The 19,731-nt window shown below is 42.5% G+C and overlaps 1 protein-coding gene across 5 annotated transcripts in view; it reads left to right on the forward strand.

Annotated features, from left to right (window-relative positions):
• tbce (tubulin folding cofactor E) overlaps positions 1-19,731 on the forward strand; it is a 71,405-nt gene that overhangs the window by 48,738 nt on the left and 2,936 nt on the right. For all 5 annotated transcript variants that reach the window (XM_072251032.1, XM_072251034.1, XM_072251033.1 and 2 more), the window contains 5 exons: positions 4,076-4,228; positions 14,579-14,732; positions 15,798-15,866; positions 17,696-17,755; positions 19,335-19,426. In XM_072251032.1, the coding sequence (XP_072107133.1) occupies positions 4,076-4,228; positions 14,579-14,732; positions 15,798-15,866; positions 17,696-17,755; positions 19,335-19,426 (528 nt within the window). The remainder of the gene's footprint in view (positions 1-4,075; positions 4,229-14,578; positions 14,733-15,797; positions 15,867-17,695; positions 17,756-19,334; positions 19,427-19,731) is intronic.

Here is a 19,731-nt window from a genome sequence, read left to right on the forward strand (position 1 = left end):
GGTTGAGTTGGAGGAAACTTCTAGCCGTGGGGGATAGCCCCTCCTGCCTGTGAGTTGAGGGCCCCCGCTGCAGTACCTATAAAAGTAAGTAAAAAAATCTATGTCCATTACACAGAAATGATTTCCCTGTGTATTCCTCCCATGTATATATTCTCACTTAGGTGGGGAAAAAGGAATGAATAAATGAATGTTTAAAAATTGAGTAATATAAAATCCACATTATAATACGTATTTCTTGAGATAAGTATAGCACGGTCTATTTTTCCTTCCGTTTAGTTTATCAGCACTTTTAAAGTTAGCCAAACCTTATGGCTCTTCTGAAGGAGGTGAGGGCTGTCCGTGGAGAACTCAGTCTCTTCCTAATATTCTTCTCTTGTCCTGTTCCGGTCCCCTGCTTTCTTGGTTCTCTTACTATTTCCCAAGCAGCTCGGGATAACTGCTCAGCCAGACTTTCCCTTGGTTTGACCACACTAATGGGCAGTCCTCTGTTCTTCATGTCTGTAGTTGCCTCTTCCACCGTCTGATATAGTCGTATCTCTTCTTGGTAAAATACCCTCAGTTTAGCAGGGTACGGGGTTTGGAATTTAAACTTCTCTTGCTTTAATATTCATTTTGCTTCGGAATATTCCTTCCGTTTCTGTAGGACCACCTACTGTAGGGGGATAATCATGATCGAAGTATATTAACTTCCTGTTCCAAAAAACCCTCTTCTTACCCCAGGTCCTTCGTAGGATCTCCGCCTTGCTCTTGAATCGAAGGAATTTAAGAACTATCGAGCACTGTTTACTTTCTCTGTCTCTGGGAGGCCGTGGGACGAGCGAACAATGCGTCCTCTCAGTTTCAATCCCCACAGTCGGGGGAATCTCCAGCACTTCCCGCAGCAGTTTGTCCACAATGTCCATCATCGACAATCCCTCCGCTCCTTCGGAAACATTATAAATCCTGATATTTTTCCGTCGCGGTCTTCCCTCCTGGTCAAGCAATTTACTTTCCTGTTGATTTAATGTTTTTATCATCCTACTTAGTATCTGTTCCACGTTTTGCACGCGATCTTCCATCTTCTTTGCCACCACTATTTTCTGATTGACGTTGGCGAGCTCTGACTTAATATCATTGAGTTGTTGTTTTATATCTTTTTGAACCCATTATCTCTTCCAGAATCTTTATCATATTTACCGCTTTGCCTGCACGAGGCCCAGTGCCAGCCTCGTCACCACATGCACGTGTAGGAGAGCCGCTCGTTGTACCTCTCTCTTCCATAGGCTCTGCAGTGATGCTTTTTTTATCTCCATTCTTTTTCCCCATTCTTGCCCCCCTTATCAATTCAGATATTTTAGAAAGATTTTATATTTGATGGATTAATGGGACAAAATATGCATTTTTCCAGAGGAGCTATTGATTTAAGCTGCCATTCTGAACGATGACGTCACTGGAACCCCAGTGTGGCTTGTTGATTGTTGTATTTCACTTACAAATGTCATTCCCACAGGAGTTATCTTTTCTCCAGTGTAAGTTTTTTGTTGGATATCTGCAGGCTTTAGTTCAGTATCTTTGAAATGCTGTTCAAACTCGTTTGTGGAATACTGAAGCAGTGAGCTAGTGTCCTATTCCATTTTAATTAATTTGCCGTTCACTTCTGGTGTAAGCCATATTGCTTGTCTGCAATTAGTTTTCACGTTATAAATCTCAAAGCTACCCAGTCCTCTTGTCACTCATTATTATCAGATTTTTCATCAATAGCATGCTGATTAGTGCTCTTTTTGAAACAGCAGCTTGACTCTTTAATCTTTTTCTCTAACCCTGTGCAGTCCATTTAGTTTTGTCTGCCTGACATGCTCTTTGTACGTGACCTACTTTTTTGCATTTTCTGCATTTCATCTGCATTGGTCTGGTGTATGTTAGCCCCTGCCCCAACAGTAACACAATTTGTTCAGTCAGGCCGGTTTCTGTTTAGACATTGCAATTTTGTTCACACTCACTTTCATTCCTGACTGCCACTCAGCAATTTCAATTGCTCTTTTAAATGTAAGTTGTGCTTCAACCAGGAGCGATTTCTGAATGCTTTCTCATAAGATCCCATAAACTAAAAGATCTCTCTGTGCATCATTAAGCCCATCACTGAACTGACAATGCTCAAACACGAACAAATCTGCAGATGCTGGAATTTCAACGAAGGGTCCTGACAAAGAGTCTCGGCCCAAAATGTCAACTGTACCTCTTCCTAGAGATGCTGCCTGGCCTGCTGCATTCACCAGCAACTTTGATGTGTGTTGCTTGACAATGCTCAAAAAATCTTTTCAGTTCAGCCACATAAGCTGAAATGGACTTCCCTTCTTTTTGGTTTTGCTTATGAAAATTTAAAAGGTTCTGCAATCAACAATGGTTTTGGTTTTAAATGTTCTTGCATTACTTTCATGATGTTAGCAAAGCTCATTTTGGCTGGTTTGGTTGAAGCAGTCAAACTTCTAAGGAAACTATGTGCCTTTAAACAGTGCACTCAGCAAAATTGACACTCACTTTTCATTGGCTATTTCATTTGCTTCAAAATACTGCTCAATTCACTCAGTGCACATATCCAGTTATCTATAGTGTAATTGTGCACACAAGAAATATTACTGAAATATTAAATACACAATACTTCATTTTCTCCCACTCTCTTTTCCTATCAGATTCCCTCTTCAGCCCTTTACCTCTTCCACCGATCATCCCCCAGCTTCTTACATCATCCCCCCCCACCTATCACCTTGTACACCTTAATCTCCCCCACCTATCACCTTTTACACCTTAATCTCCCCCACCTACCACCTTGTGCACCTTAATCTCCCCCACCTATCACCTTGTACACCTTAATCTCCCCCACCTATCACCTTTTACACCCTAATCTCCCCCACCTACCACCTTGTGCACCTTAATCTCCCCCACCTATCACCTTGTACACCTTAATCTCCCCCATCTACCACTTTGTACACCATAATCTCCCCCACCTACCACCTTGTACCCGGTAATCTCCCCCACCTACCACTTTATACACCTTAATGTCCCCCCACCTACCATCTTGTACACCGTAATCTCCCCCATTTACCACTTTGTGCACCTTAATCTCCCTATCTACCACCTTGTACATTTTAATCTCCCCATCTACCACTTTGTACACCTTAATCTCCCCCACCTACCACCTTGTACATCTTAATCTCCCCCACCTACCACCTTGTACATCTTAATCTCTCCCACCTATCACCTTGTACACCTTAATCTCCCCCACCTACCACCTTGTACACCTTAATCTCCCCCACCTACCACCTTGTACACCTTAATCTCACCCACCACCTTATTATGGTTTCTTCTCCTTTCCTTTCTAGTCCTGTTGAAGGGTCTGAAACAACTCTTAATTCCTCTCCATAGGTGTTACCTGTCCTGCTGAGTTGCTCCAGTATTTTCTGTGTGTTGTCCTGGATTTCCACATTTGCAGAATCTCTTGTGTTTATCAGTTGTCTTAACAACAAATCATAGTTTTGTGGTCACTATTTCTGATGTTAGCTTTTATTCGTGATGATTAAATTTACTGCATTTCAATTCCTCAGCTGCTGTGATGTATCAGTCAGTAACACTGTAATTCTCTTACTATAAAGTTTCTCATTACAGGTTGACCTTCATTAATCTGGCACCATTGGGACCTGAGAAGTGCTGGATTAGTGAAAGTGCTGAATTACAGAAGGATCACATTAAGTATAAGCAGCACTCACAAAACGCTGGAGGAACTCAGCAGGTTGGGCAACATCCGTGGAAATGATCAGTCAACGTTTCGGGCCGGAATTCTTGACGAAGGGTTCCGACCCGAAACGTTGACTGATCGTTTCCACGGATGCTGCCCGACCTGCGAGTTCCTCCAGCGTTTTGTGAGTGTTGCTTTGACCCCAGCATCTGCAGATTATTTTGTGTTTACATTAAGCATAATCAGTGCTAGATTATTGAAGGAACCGGATTACAGGTAGTCGGATTAGTGAAGGTCGACCTCTACCAAAAAATGTAAGGACTTAAAAGCTCAAAGTAAATGGTCTCCTTTTATGTTTTGAAGTTTTCAACGGTGAATGAGTTGAACAAGTTACAGAGCTTGGAACAACTGAAATTCAGTGACTACGCGATGGTGGAACTTGAGAAGAACTCAAAAACAGTGCGGCAGCTTATCATCGCAAAGTTAGAAGGCCTGAAAGTGTTAAATAGAACAGAAGTAAGTGCTTTTGCATAGAATTTAATGAATAATAAACTTCAGCCCAACAGGCCTTCTCTAGTGTTTGTGACTCGTACAAGTCTGCTCCAACTTCACTTCAGTTAATATTAATATAACCATATAACCATTACAGCATGGAAACAGGCCATCTTGGCGCTTCTAGTCTGTGCCGAACGCTTACTCTCACCTAGTCCCACCGACCTGCACTCAGCCCATAACCCTCCATTCCTTTCCTGTCCATATACCTATCCAATTTTTCTTTAAATGACAATATCGAACCTGCCTCTACCACTTCTACTGGAAGCTCGTTCCACACAGCCACCACTCTTTGAGTAAAGTTCCCCCTCGTGTTACCCCTAAACTTTTGCCCCCTAACTTTCAACTCATGTCCTCTTGTTAGAATCTCCCCTACTCTCAATGGAAAAAGCCTATCCACGTCAACTCTATCTATCCCCCTCATAATTTTAAATACCTCTATCAAGTCCCCCCTCAACCTTCTACGTTCCAAAGAATAAAGACCTAACTTGTTCAACCTTTCTCTATAACTCAGGTGCTGAAACCCAGGTAACATTCTAGTAAATCTTCTCTGTACTCTCTCTATTTTGTTGAATCTTTCCTATAACTCGGTGACCAGAACTGTACACAATACTCCAAATTTGGCCTCACCAATGCCTTGTACAATTTTAACATTACATCCCAACTCCTATACTCAATGCTCTGATTTATAAAGGCCAGCATACCAAAAGCTTTCTTCACCGCCCTATCCACATGAGATTCCACCTTCAGGGAACTATGTACCATTATTCCTAGATCCCTCTGTTCTACAGCATTCTTCAGTGCCCTACCGTTTACCATGTATGTCCTATTTTGATTAGTCCTACCAAAATGTAGCACCTCACATTTATCAGCACTAAACTCCATCTGCCATCTTTCAGCCCACTCTTCTAACTGGCCTAAATCTCTCTGCAAGCTTTGAAAACCTGCTTCATTATTCACAACGCCACCTATCTTAGTATCATCTGCATACTTACTAATCCAATTTACCACCCCATCATCCAGATCACTAATGTATATGACAAACAACATTGGACCCAGTACAGATCCCTGAGGCACACCACTAGTTACCGACCTCCAACCTGACAAACAGTTATCCACCACTACTCTCTGGCATCTCCCATCCAGCCATTGTTGAATCCATTTTACTACTTCAATATTAATAGCTAATGATTGAACCTTCCTAACTAACCTTCCGTATGGAACCTTGTCAAAGGGCTTACTGAAGTCCATATAGACCACATCTACTGCTTTACCCTCGTCAACTTTCCTAGTAACCTCTTCAAAAAATTCAATAAGATTTGACAAACATGACCTTCCACGCACAAATCCATGTTGACTGTTCCTAATCAGACCCTGTCTATCCAGATAATTATATATACCATCTCTAAGAACACTTTCCATCAATTTACCCACCACTGACGTCAAACTCACAGGCCGATAATTGCTAGGTTTACTCTTAGAACCCTTTTTAAACAATGGAACCACATGAGCAATACGCCAATCCTCCGGCACCATCCCCGTTTCTAATGACATTTGAAATATTTCTGTCAGAGCCCCTGCTATTTTTACACTAACTTCCCTCAAGGTCCTAGGGAATATCCTGTCAGGACCTGGAGACTTATCCACTTTTATATTCCTTAGAAGCGCCAGTACTTCCTCTTCTTTAATCATCATAGTTTCCATAACTTCTCTACTTGTTTCCCTTACCTTACACAATTCAATATCCTTCTCCTTAGTGAATACCGAAGAAAAGAAATTGTTCAAAATCTCACCCATCTCTTTTGGCTCCACACATAGCTGTTCACTCTGATTCTCTAAGGGACCAATTTTATCCCTCACTATGCTTTTGCTACTAATATACCTGTAGAAACCCTTTAGATTTATTTTCACCTTACTTGCCAAAGCAACCTCATATCTTCTTTTAGCTTTTCTAATTTCTTTCTTAAGATTCTTTTTACATTCTTTATATTCCTCGAGCACCTCATTTACTCCATGCTGCCTATATTTATTGTAGATATCTCTCTTTTTCCGAACCAAGTTTCCAATATCCCTTGAAAATCATGGCTCTCTCAAACTTTTAACCCTTCCTTTCAACCTAACAGGATCGTAAAGATTTCGTACCCTCAAAATTTCACCTTTAAATGACCTCTATTTCTCTATTACACCCTTCCCATGAAACAAATTGTCCCAATCCACTCCTTCTAAATCCTTTCGCATCTCCTCAAAGTTAGCCTTTCTCCAATCAAAAATCTCAACCCTGGGTCCAGACCTATCCTTCTCCATAATTATAATTTCAATAATTAATTTCAATAATTATATTGAAACTAATGGCATTATGATCACTGGACCCGAAGTGCTCCCCAACATATACCTCCGTCACCTGACCTATCTCATTCAGGAGATCCAACGCTGCCCCTTCTCTAGTTGGCACCTCTATGTATTGCTGCAAAAAACTATCCTGCACACATTTTACAAACTCCAAACCATCCAGCCCTTTTACAGTATGGGCTTCCCAGTCTATGTGTGGAAAATTAAAATCTCCCACAATCACAACCTTGTGCTTACTACAAATATCTGCTATCTCCTTACAAATTTGCTCCTCCAATTCTTGCTCCCCATTAGGTGGTCTATAAATACACCCCTGTAAGTGTTACTACACCTTTCCCATTCCTGAATTCCACCCAAATAGCCTCCCTGGACGAGCCCTCTAATCTATCCTGCCAGAGCACCACTGTAATATTTTCTCTGACAAGCAATGCAACACCTCCCCCTCTTGTCCCTCCGATTCTATCACACCTGAAGCAACGAAATCCAGGAATATTTAGTTGTCAACTACACCCCTCCTGCAACCACGTTTCACTAATAGCTACATCATACTTCCAGGTGTCAATCCATGCTCTAAGCTCATCCACCTTTCTTACAGTGCTCCTAACATTAAAATAAATGTATTTAAGAAATTTTCCACCTCTTACTTTGTTTATCACTAACAGTGCAAACAACTTTACTATCTTCTTTTTCTTCCTTCTCCCCTACATCTGTTCCTACACTCTGGTTCCCCTCCCCCCTTGTATCTAGTTTAAATCCACTGGAGCCCCTCTAGCAAACCTACCTGCAAGAATATTTGTCCCCCTCCAGTTCAGATGTAAACCATCCCGCTGGAACAGGTCCCACCTTCCCTGGAAAACTGCCCAATTATCTATAAATCTGAAGCCCTCCCTCCTGCACCATGTCTTCAGCCACGTGTTGATCTGCGCTGTCTTACTATTTCTAAACCCGCCTGCACCTGGCACTGATAGCAATCCTGAGATTGCTGTTCTGGAGGTCCTGTCCTTTAACTTGGCGCCCAACTCCTTAACTCTCAGGTCCTCCACACTCTTCCTACCCACGTCATTGGTCCCTACATGGACCACGACATCCGGCTGCTCACCCTCCCTCTTGAGAATACTGAGAACTCGATCCGAGATATCGTGGACCTTGGTACCAGGGAGGCAACAGACCATCTGGGATTCTCGATTTCTTCCACAGAACCTCTTATCTGTCCCCCTAACTATCGAATCCCCTATCACTACTGCTCTCCTCTTTTCCCTCCTTCCCCTCTGAGCTGTGGGTCCAGTCTCGGTGCCAGAGCCGCAACCACTACAACTTGTCCCTGGTAGGTCGTCCCCACCAACAGTATCCAAAACAATGTACTTATGTACTGTGGGAATGGCCACAGGGGTGCTCTGCTCATTCTGTCTATTCCCCTTCCCTCTCCTGACAGTCACCCAGCTACCTGCCTCCTGACTTTTAGTGTTGACTATCTCCCTGAAACTCCTGTCTATTTCTGCCTCTGCCTCACGAATGATCCGAAGTTCATCCAGCTCCATCTCCAGTTCCCTAACTCGGTTTGTCAGGAGCTGCAGCTGGATGCACCTTTCACAGGTGTAGTCATCAGGGACAATTGTGCACGCCCTGACTTCCCACATACTGCAAACGGAGCACTCAATATAACTGCCCATTTGAAGTTTCTCCATAAATGCACTTGTGTTAGTTTTACATTGGCTGTGAAGTTGATTCCATGTTCTTCCCCCTCTCTGAGTATAGACTTTTCTCCTCAACTCCCAATCTACATGAAACTAATGAAGTATTTTCACTCCCAGCCCTCTCTGGCCCCTGAGCCCTCCAATTTCCAACTACCTCCAGTGTTGTTTACTTATCTGGGGTTACTGAGAAAGGATGCTCCAACAAGTGAGCTTTGACTATTGATCCTTGAACCAAGTGGGCTTTCCTTAAATACAAATTTTACTGTGTTATTCTATGATTGAATAATAACTGATAGCAAATTGTAATGTTGCTTTAAAGGGTAATTTGCATTTTAAGGAAGTGACCGTCCATATTTATTGTTATCTGATAACTGGGATAATTTCTGTTCTGATTATCATATATTCCTTATTTATATAAGGTAAGATAATATTGATTCCCTATATGTTATATACAATCTGGAATTTGTTTTTGTATATAACATCTCTAGATGCTTGTGTGCAATTTGCATGTTGTCATCCTGTCCTATAAGGAAGCTCTATTTACACAAGTCAAATGAGTATATTTAGATAAATGTTGGAATGTAAGCAAGTTGTTAAGATTTTTATTTCTGAAAAGAACAAGTACATGTGATTGTTAGGACTATAATTCAAAAGCAGTGTCATGCCAAAATACTGGTTAGGACTCAGCTAAGTTGCTTTGGACACCACACCTTTCAGAAAGGAGACAGGACCCTTGAGAGATTATGAAAAGATTGGTCCAAAGACTGAGGGAATTTATGAATGCAGGGAATTGAAAGAAGCTTCTGTTCTCAGAGTTAGTTAGGAGCATTGGTAAAGTTACTCAAAAGGTTCTGGTAGGGTAAATGAGATGGAACTGTTTTCTGTAGTGGCAGTCCACTGAGCTGACAGCCTGAAGTCAAGTAAAAACCCGCGACATCTATTAACACAACTATTTGCTATCATCAGGAATCTCTCGCTTGAAAGATGGTAGAAGTAAATTCCTTGGTAATGTTTAAAAAGAGAATTGGATGAACTCTTGCAGAGAGAGGAATCTCTGCTCTGTCGTCAAAGGTCTTCAAAGGGAGGAGGTAGACAGTGAACAGAATGGCATTCTGTTCCGAAAACTTAAACTTGGTACAAGACCCAAGGGCAGCCTTGGCATTCAGACAGTCCCTTCAACTTCACCCAACTGAAATAATTTTATATGCAATTATCAAATCATTTTATAATTTTTATTAGCATTATACTAATTGAGTTGTTTTAAAAATTGCTTTGCTTAAATATAGGAGTTTATAAAGCATTTAAAACAAACTGCTGGAAGAATTCAGTAGGTCAAGCAGTATTTGTGGAGCAAAGGGATGGTTGAAATTTTGGGGTTTGAGACTGCGTTGGGACTGAGAGTGTAGAGGGAAGATGGCTGATAAACCAAAGTGAGAGGGAGGAGGTAGACAAGCTGGTGGGTGATAGATGGAAATGTAAGGAAAAAATAGGCACAAGAGCCAGGTGAGGGAGGAGGCTGATAGGTGAGAGGTGGGACCAGATAAGGTGGGGATGATGGGCAGGTGGGCGAAGTGCAGAGACATTTGCTGGCAGGTGATAGGTGGAATCAGATGAGCTGGAGATGATAGGCAGATGGAAGCAGATTGAGAAGGGGATAGGAAAGATGAAGAACCCGGTAGATGGTAATGTGTTTGATGGGGAGATGGAACCACATGGGGAGGGGAAAGGGAACAGCAAAGACAGAGGCTAACAGGTGATAGATGGAAGCAGACAAGGTGAAGGTGATGGAGAGATGGGAATGTGGTTGAAGGGTAGATGAAACCTCATCCAAGAATCAACTTTATTCACCATATATGTTTATATGTAATAGGTAATTTGCTGTGGTATGTTGATCAGAGTGCAATATGCAACGAAAAATAATAACATTCAACAATTATGAAGAATTATATAAAATAGTTAGAGGTTAAAGTACGGATATGGAATAACATGCGCATAAACACAGTGGATTTTGGTTAACTGGGCTATCGGTTAATCAGGTCAGCTGCTCTTTTGGGACAACTCTTAAAGAACAAAAATTAATCGAGAAAATTATTGGGATTCCCTTCGTATGTTTGAACACTAGATTAGATTAGATTATGAAGACATGCAGTCCTCTTTTATTGTCATTTAGTAATGCATGCATTAAGAAATGATACAATATTTCCTCCGGTGTGATATCACAAAACACAGGACAGACCAAGACTGAAAAAACTAACAAAACCACATAATTATAACATATAGTTACAACAGTGAAACAATACCATAACTTGATGAAGAAGTCCATGAGCACAGTAAAAAGTTCAAAGTCTCTCAAATGTCCCACATCTCACGCAGACGGGAGAAGGAAGAAAAACTCTCCCTGCCATGCCTGACCACGGTCTGAATCTGAGTCATCCGAAAACTTCGAGCCTCCGAACAACTCTCTGACACCGAGTACTGAGCGCCATCTCTGTCCGAACGATTCGACCTCAATCTTGGTCACCAACAGCAGGCAAAGCTGGGAATTTTGAGGCCTTCCCTCCGGAAGATTCCCGACTGCGCAGTAACAACAACAGCGAACTGGCATTTCAGAAATTTCTCTAGATGTCCCTCTGTGCTTTCACGTCCATCTCCATCAAATCAGAATTGTCCATGGCCCCTATTTAACGGATACGATATCATTTTTCACCGGAGGGCTGCACACGCACGGTGCGCTGCTCTCTCTCCTCCCGCCATTTAATTGGGGCAAGAGGCTGTTGCTGGTCAGCACCTGTGTGTCCATTAGATGCTACACTGTGCTTTGAGCAAACAGTTTTTATATAACATCAGTTGCATATGCTTGTGTTGAAAAAGCAGTGATTTTTGTCACTGATAGTTAGCAAGAAATATGCAGTTAGACAATTCCGAACTGCTTTTGCTTACTATGATTTCAAGCATTCAGGCTTGGAGAAGCAATAGATAGCTGGGAGTGAAAATGAAACAATTTCACTGCTTCAACAAGTAAGGAACCACAAAGAATTTGAAGATATCAACAGTCATCTTGAATGTTGCAATGAAAATGAAGATTTGGAGGATGCAATCGTCGATAGCAATGTATGAAGGGAGTCCATTGTCTGCATGAGGTGTCTGCGTTGATTTTGTTCATTGTGTACACTGGATGAATTCCTGTCAGTAACAATTAGGAAGTAATACACAGTTTTATAGTACTGTAGTAATATTGATAGTGTTCTAATTTGTTCTGTATTATATTTAAATACATAATTTTAATGAAAAAGAGCTTTGACATCAGAAGTTTGGAGAAGAGGGTACTTCAATCAGGTCCATTGCATGAGAATAAAACGTAGCAGTGGGTCACAGCAGCGAGAAAGAGCTTTGATCAGCGACCAATCTAGGCATCAGAAGTTTGGAGAGGAGGGAATTTCAATCAGGTCCACTGCCCGAGGAAAAAAGGCAGCAGCGGGTCACGGCAGTGAAAAAGAGCTTTGACTAGTGACCTATAGGTGTTTGGAATTGATTAGTGATGATGATGGCTGGTTCTTCGCTTGCAAAGGTCAGGAGAGAAAAATTTCTCCATCACTATAAGACTTTTCTTCCTGCCTTTCCTGCCACGTTTACAGTGAGGATCAGTGTGTGTGGACCGATTCCACTCTTTTGGCCAGGGTACATTCCACAATGGCACAGTGAGCTGCGTTGACTGTGGCACCACAAGTAGGTTGAGTATCGAAGTTTTCCTTCTCCTAGACAGACTGCCTGGCAAGGCTAACGAGTCTCATCTACCTGGGTTTGGAATCAGAGTTGTCCTTCTAGGCTAGCTGCTAACCAAGGCTAACCAGTTATACCACCGGACACTTGGTCACGCCATGACATAGCAAACTCAGTAAGAACAGGGATGTCACGTGACGGTGTTGCTATGGGTACAGCAGTGTAGGAGAAGCCAAACGGTGGTCCTACGGTGGTCACTACACCTGAGAAGGAGAGGCTATGGGAGACGCTTCTCCTTCTTCAAATGAGCAGGACGTCCGGCCAGAACTTACCGGTCCTTGCATTGAAAAAACAAATTAAATGAAGGCAGAGGCAAGCGCAGCAACGAGTGGACATGGTCAGAGTGGTGAACTTGAGGTTCAGCTCTTCAAGGCTTCAGTCAGAGAAAGCAAAGGAAAGAAAAGCTTAAGTTTTTTTTACTTTCTGTTCTTTATATCTGCTCTGCTAGGATAGTAGAGATGCCAGGCAGGATAGTGGAGTGCTTCTTTTGTGGGATGTGGGAAGGCAGGGAGACTTCCACTGTCCCTGACAACTACAGCTATGAGAAGTACATCCAGCTGCAGCTTCTAACAAACCGTGTTAAGGTGTTGGAACTGGAATTGGATGGACTCCAGATCATTCAGGAGGCTGAGGGGTGATAGATAGGACATGCAGAGAGGTAGTTACATTCAAGGTGCTGGACACAAGAAACTGGGTGACAGTCGGGAAGGGGATAAGGGTTAAGGAGCCAGTGGAGTACCCCTGTGGCCATCCCTTTCAACAACATTTATCACTTTGGATACTGTTGGGTGGGTGGGGGGTGGGATTGACCTAACAGGAAAGTCACACTGAGTCTGCCCTGCCTCTGTAATTGAGAAGGAAAGGGGGAAGAAGAAGCGGACTGTGGTGATAAGGGATACGTTAGTTAAAGGAACTGACAAGAGGTTCTGTGGGCTAGAACAAATTTCCTGGATGGTATGTTGCCTGCCGGGTGCTAGGGTCCAGGATATCTCGGATCGAGTCCTCAGCATTCTTAAGTGGGAGGCTGAGCAGCCAGAAGTCATGGTCCATGTCGGTACCAATGACATGGGTAGGGTGAGTGATGAGGTTCTGCAAAGGGAGTTCAGGGAGTTAAGTGCTAAGTTAAAGGGTAGGTCTTCCAGGATTGTGATCTCAGGATTGCTGCCCGGCCACATGCTAGTGAGGCCAGAACTAGGAAAATTATAGAGTTTTATACGTGGCTAAGGAGTCGGTGTAGGAAAGAGGGCATAAAGTTTTTGGATCATTGGGCTCTCTTCCAGAGAAGGTGGGACCTGTACAGAAGGGACAGTTTGCACCTGAAATGGAGGGGGACTGATATCATAGCAGGAAGGTTTGTTAATGCTGCACAGTGGGGTTTAAGCTGGAGTTGCAGGGGAATGGGAACCAGAGTGCCAGAACAGCTGGTGGAGAAATTGTGGAGGCAGATGTTGGTTAAGACCTCAGACAAAGTTAAGAATCAAAAGGTTGAGCGTGGTTCAACTAGTGTCATGAGCTGCGTTTATTACAATGCAAGAAGTATCATAGGAAGGGTGGATAATGATGTTGAAGATGAGGTAGCTGGTTTACAACCTGGGGCAATATATAATGAAAGGGTGTTGATAGAGCAAAATTGCAGTCAACAGGATGAGTTGCAACGTAAAAGGTGGACAAAATCAAAAAGGGTAGATACAGGTCTGAAAGTCTTGTATTTGCAAGCACGCAGTATTCGGAATAAGGTAGATGAGCTTGCAGCACAGTTGCAGATTGGCAGTTATGATGTCGTAAGCATCGCAGAATCATGGCTGAAAGATTGTAGCAGGAACTGATAGGCAACACATTGTATCGAAAGGATAAGCAGGAAGGCAGAGGGGGCGGCTTTGCTGTGCTGGTGAAAAATGAAATCGATCATTAGAAAGAGGTGACATGGGGTTGGAAGATGTTGAATCATTCTGGATAGAGCTAAGGAACTACAAGACTAAAAAGACCCTGATGGGAGTTGTATACAGACCCCAAAACAGTAGTAAGAATGTGGTCTACAAATTACACTGGGAGATAGAAAATGTGTTCCCAAAGGCCAGTGTTACAGTAGTCATGGGGGACTTCGATATGCAGGTAGATTGAGAAAATCAGGATGGTGCTGGATTCCAGAAGGGATTTCTAGAGTGCCTACAAGATGAGTTTTTAGACTCATCAGGGGATCAGTTATTCTGGATTGCGTGCTGTGCAATGAATTGGAATTGATTAGAGAGCTTAAGGTAAAGTAACCCCTAGAGGCAAGTGATCATAATATGATCCAATTCACCCTGCAGTTTGAGAAGGAGAAGCTAAAAGCAGATGTATCAGTATTGCAGTGGAGTAAAGGGAATTACAGAGGCATGAGAGAGGAGTTGGCCAGAATTGATTGGAAAAGAACTCTGGCAGGAATGATGGAGGAGCAGCAATGGCTGGAATTTCTGTGTGTCACTTCACTAACATTTATGTGTTGGTACAGATTTCAGCTGATGAGAGGAAGGGAGCAGAACTAGACTATCGCAAGAAGTATGGGATGGACTGGTTAAAAGCTGGAGGGAACCAGGATCCGGAAAAAAACAGGCCTAATAAGGAATTCTGTGCCGAACATCCTAGATATCAAGTACTCATAGAGAGTGAGTAAATCTCTGCCAAATCATGCTATTCTTACCTTCACTGGCATGTGACATAGGCAGTAATCCAGAGATTACCACCCTTGAGGACCTGCTTTTCATCTTTCTACTTACCTCCCTATGTTCTCTCTTCAGGACCTCATTCTTTTTCCTTTTTATATCATTGTTACCAGTATGTACCACAACTTCTGTCTGCACTGCACCCCTTCACTCCCTCTTAGAATGCTGTGAGCCCAGTCTGAGACATCCCTGATCCCGGCACCTGGGAGGCAATATACCATCTGGGTGTCTCTTTCACATCCACAGAATCTCCTGTGTGAATCCCGTGTCACTGCTGCACTGGTCTTCTTCCCCCTATCCCTTCTGAACCACAGAGCCAGACTCAGTGCCAGAGACCTGGTCATTGTAGCTTCCTCCCAGTAGGTCACTCCCCCCAGTAATATCCAAAGTGGTATACTTATTATTGAGGGGAACAACCACAGTGATACTCTACACTCTCTGCCTATTCTCTTTCCCTCTCCTGACAATCACCCAGCTACCTCCCTGTAGCTCCTATCTATCACCTCCTCATTCTCCTGTATGAGCCAAAGGTCATCCAGCTGCAGCTCCAGTTTCATAGCACAGTCTATAAGGAGCTGCAGCTGGATGCACTTCATGCAGATGTAGTTATCACGGAGATTGGAGGTGTCCCATAGTTACCACATCTTACATGAGGAACTCACCATTAACCCTGGACCCATTCTCACTGCACTAACAGAGAAAGAAAGAAAGGAACTTGCCTCTTCTCTTCTCAAGAGCCTAAGCCTGAAAATAATCCACTCTAACACTGTCCCACTCACACTATGGTCACTCTGCTTAAACCTAGCTTGTTTTTATTGGCCTTTGGCAAGTGCCTAATAAATCACAATGATTGAAGCTTGCCGAAAAATCCCAACTAGCCCCGAGCTCCTTTCTCATCGTGAATAAGGTAGTGAGTAATTTCTGTTTGAAACAGGGCTGATCTTAACTGTTTAGCTTTGAAGGGAGGCAAAGAAGTTTTTCAAAGTCTCCTTTGGTTTCCCTGTGCAGAGTATGGACCTCCGGAGAACGAGGAGATGGAGCAACAGAAGTTGTTTGCCCTGAAGGATCAGCTGTTAGGTGAGGACATGCTTTTTGGAAATTAAATCTAAACAATGCTACAGAACTATTTTTTTCAAGCAGGGATCACAGTTGTGTTACCTGCAATAGAAGCTAATTGAACAATGAGATGGTGCATTTTAATAGGAGGAATACTCCTGGGGAAAAGTCTACATGTAGCAGTGGGATCTGGGGATGTGGAGACACAGAAATCTAAACTGAAGTAGCAAAAACCAAACTGCTGGAAAAACTCAGAGGGTCGAGCAGCATCAGTGCAGGCAAAGGAACGGTCAAACAGCTTCACTCTGTCCAGCACAACAGACGGGATTTCCCAGTGGTCAGCCATTTCAGTTCGACTTCCCGTTCCTTCTCCAACATGGGGGCCTCTGCTGCCACAATGAGCTGCTCTCGAGCTGGGGAAGCAGCACCTCATACTCCATCTGGGTAGCTCCAACCTGGTGGCATGAACATTGATTTCTCTAACTTCTCCCCCCTCCCTCCTTCTATTCCCCATACTGGGTCCCCTCTTACCCCTTCCTCTCACCTGACCGACACCTCCATCTTTTGCCCCTTGTCCTTCCCTTTCTCCCATGGTCTACTCTCCTAACAGATTCCTCCTTCTTCTTCTTCAGTCCTTTACCTCTTCCTCCTGTCCCTTGCCAATTTCTTCCTTCATTTCACTTCACCCACTTTCCCACTCATGTGGTTTCACCTATCACTTTCTTGCTTGTACTCCTTCCCCTTTCCCCACCACCTCACTCCTCTGCAGTCCTGATGAAGGGTCTCAGCCTGAAATGTCGACTCTGTATTCCTCTCCGTAGATGCTGCCTGACCTGTTAAATTCTTCCAGCGTTTTGTGTGTGTTAGATGGATTTCCAGAATCTGCAGATTTTCTCTTGTTTGCGTGTTCTCCCTGTGACTGAGTAGTTTCCTCCAGGTGCTCCCATTTCCTCAGAGAGATAGCTGGATGTTCTCAGGTGCTGAGCTGGTATATATTCTATCAAATGCTATAACAACCCTCTGAATTTAAACAAGGAGACCATAAGACCATAAGACATAGAAGCATAATTAGGTTAATTGGCCCATCAAGGCTGCTCTGCCATTCCAACATGGCTGATTTATTACCTCTGTCAACACCATTCTCCTGCCTTCTCTCCATAACCTTTGACACCCTGACTAATCCACCATCTCCATGCTGTTTGGAAGCAATGTGGACAGAAAGGGGACTATTGATAAACTCTGATATTTGTATCTTTAGCTAATTTACAAAATCTCAGATTGTGGTTATATGGGTTTAACATAAAATATGTTTTGTGTGAGGTACCCTTCTGATTGTAAGTCTGACCCTCTACAGCACCAGTTTAAGGGGAAGCTCTGGGTATGTTGCTAGAATGGGGAGTAAATGGCACCAGCATGGAGCATAACTGAATGGCCTGTCTGAGTTTTGTAAGTGGCGTACAAGTCTCTCAGCACTCTGCACACACAGAGTGGAAATCTTGTACATCTTTTTTAAAGGTAACTTTTAAAAAATTCTTTCTTTCTTCTCTTATATTTGTACATCTGTGCACTTGCAATGCTACTGTGACACTGTAATTTCCTTTGGGATCAGCAAAGTATCTGTCTATCTATCTAGATTGTCTTGTCACACCTTGAGATAATGTTGCCCTGGTTACTCATCTCCACTACACTGGGCTGTATCAGAGCACTGTGATTGGATCTCAACATCTCAGAGTCTTAGTTCTGGGATAGAACCGACTGTTAGAGGAGGCTTTGATTGGATATATAAAGGGAGTAGATGAACTGAGTGGTAAAATAATGCCAAGAAAATTATCTGCTATTGTGTCTCACAGCTTTGACTATCAGATGTCCAGATAAACCAGATCAGAAATTATTAGAGAAGAAACTACCAGGTAAGAAAAGAGTTCATCATTCGCTCTTCTGGAGAGAAAGACAAAGCACTTTGCATGTTTTGTATAAAACAAAAAATATCTTTCATTTCTCTAATACCTTTTGCAATGAGCTGTAGCATTTTACCACAAGAGAATTACTTCTTTAAGTGTAGTCATGATTTTAGCGAGAAATAGGGGTGCCAATTTGTACAAAGGCAGCTCCTATAAAGACCAGAATCACAGTGGACAAGTGCTTTAGATGGAATTGGCATTTATTATCTGTGGAAACTGAAAATGAGTTACAACCAAATCACCTGATAATGAAACAAGTTAATCTTTTGTTTAACTTTTCTCTAGTGAACTCAGCTCTTCCCACTTATCTCCTCCAACTCCTGGAATTTTGAAAGCTTTTCCAAATCTTCAGTAACTACCTCTGAAGTGATGTGGATGGAATGTGTGTTTGTGTACCTGTCCTCAACAACTTCCTCACATCCCAACGCTGACATATAGTACTGTAAAACTACTGGTCTCTAGTGGTGCTGTACTGGTGGAGTTCCGAGACTACTGGATGATGTTAATACCCCAACACACTCCACTTCACTTCTGTTAGATGTTATGAAGTACTATAAAAATTTTCCAGGATTTAAAGGGAGGGTGGGAGCCAAAGCCCAAGCAGAAAACATTACTTGGTGAGCCAGACATCAAATGTTAGAAAGTGGGTTATCGGCATTTTAGACCATTATAAGATATGATCAGAATTAGGCCATTTGGCACATTGAGTGTGTTCCACCATTCAATCATGGTTGATTTTATTTAGAGATACAGCAAGGTAAGAGGTCTCCCGGACCACTAGGCTCGCACCACCCAATTAAACCCCTGTGATCTACTAACCTACTAACCTGTACATCTTTGGAAAGTGGGAAGAAACCAGAGTACCCGGAGGAAATACCTGTGGTTATGGAGACACTGGTGGGAGTTGTACCCGGGTCACTGGTGCTATAAAGTGTTACACTAACTGTCCCACTACTGTGCTACCCCATGTTTTATTACTTACTTTTCCTCTCAACCCATTCTCCTGCCTTCTCCCTGTAACTTTTGATACCCTTACTAAATAAAAGGCATGATTATTGATTAATCCTCATTTCCTGATTAACATCATTCCTATTGCTTATTGGCCAAATGGCAAAATGTTTTCTGTCCCTGGCTGCTTTACAGCTCAACATATTAATTACTTGTCCTGATAAAGTGTCTCAGCCTGAAGCATCGGCTGTGTGTCCTCCCCATTGATGCTGCCTGAGCTGTTGACCTACAGCATCTTGTGAGTGTGTGTGTTGCTCTGATTTCCAGCGTCTGCAGGACCTCTTGTGTTTATTTGATTTTCCAAGTTAAGATCTTTTCTCTCTACTGCCTTTCATTCCTAATTTTGTTCACTGAACAATTTGTCTGCAACACTATCAAATTGTGATCATTTTCTACTTCAATTTGCAATAGCTGAGGATGTTTTAGAACATTAAAAAAGATGCTATTGCACCTTAATGGAATCCCTGAAACCTCAAACTCACAAAAGAAACTGAATGTTTATTTTTTGCCATTGATATAGATTCCATGACCATTCAGAAAGTAAAGGGGCTGCTTCATCGATTGTTCAAAGTTCCGAGTGCTGAACTAAAATTAACGTACATCACTTCAAAGGTGAGATTCCAGATTCAAGACTGTTTATTGTTATTCTTCAGTACATGAATGTAAAGGAAAACATAATGATTGTTACTCCGGATGCAACATCAAAAAATACAATAGATATAAGTACACAAGATTAACTTATATACATAAGATAAGGCACTTCTGTTAAGATAATACCAAATATTGCTTAGTTTAGCATGTTAGTGCAGATACACACATCCTGCAGTTATTTAGTACGAAAATCAAAACTGTATGTCTCACCCCAATGCATCAGGTATTATAAAAGCATGAACTGAAATATTATTTGGGCTTATTAG

Source organism: Mobula birostris, chromosome 2 (assembly GCF_030028105.1).
Source record: "Mobula birostris isolate sMobBir1 chromosome 2, sMobBir1.hap1, whole genome shotgun sequence".
Lineage (NCBI taxonomy): Eukaryota > Metazoa > Chordata > Chondrichthyes > Myliobatiformes > Myliobatidae > Mobula > Mobula birostris.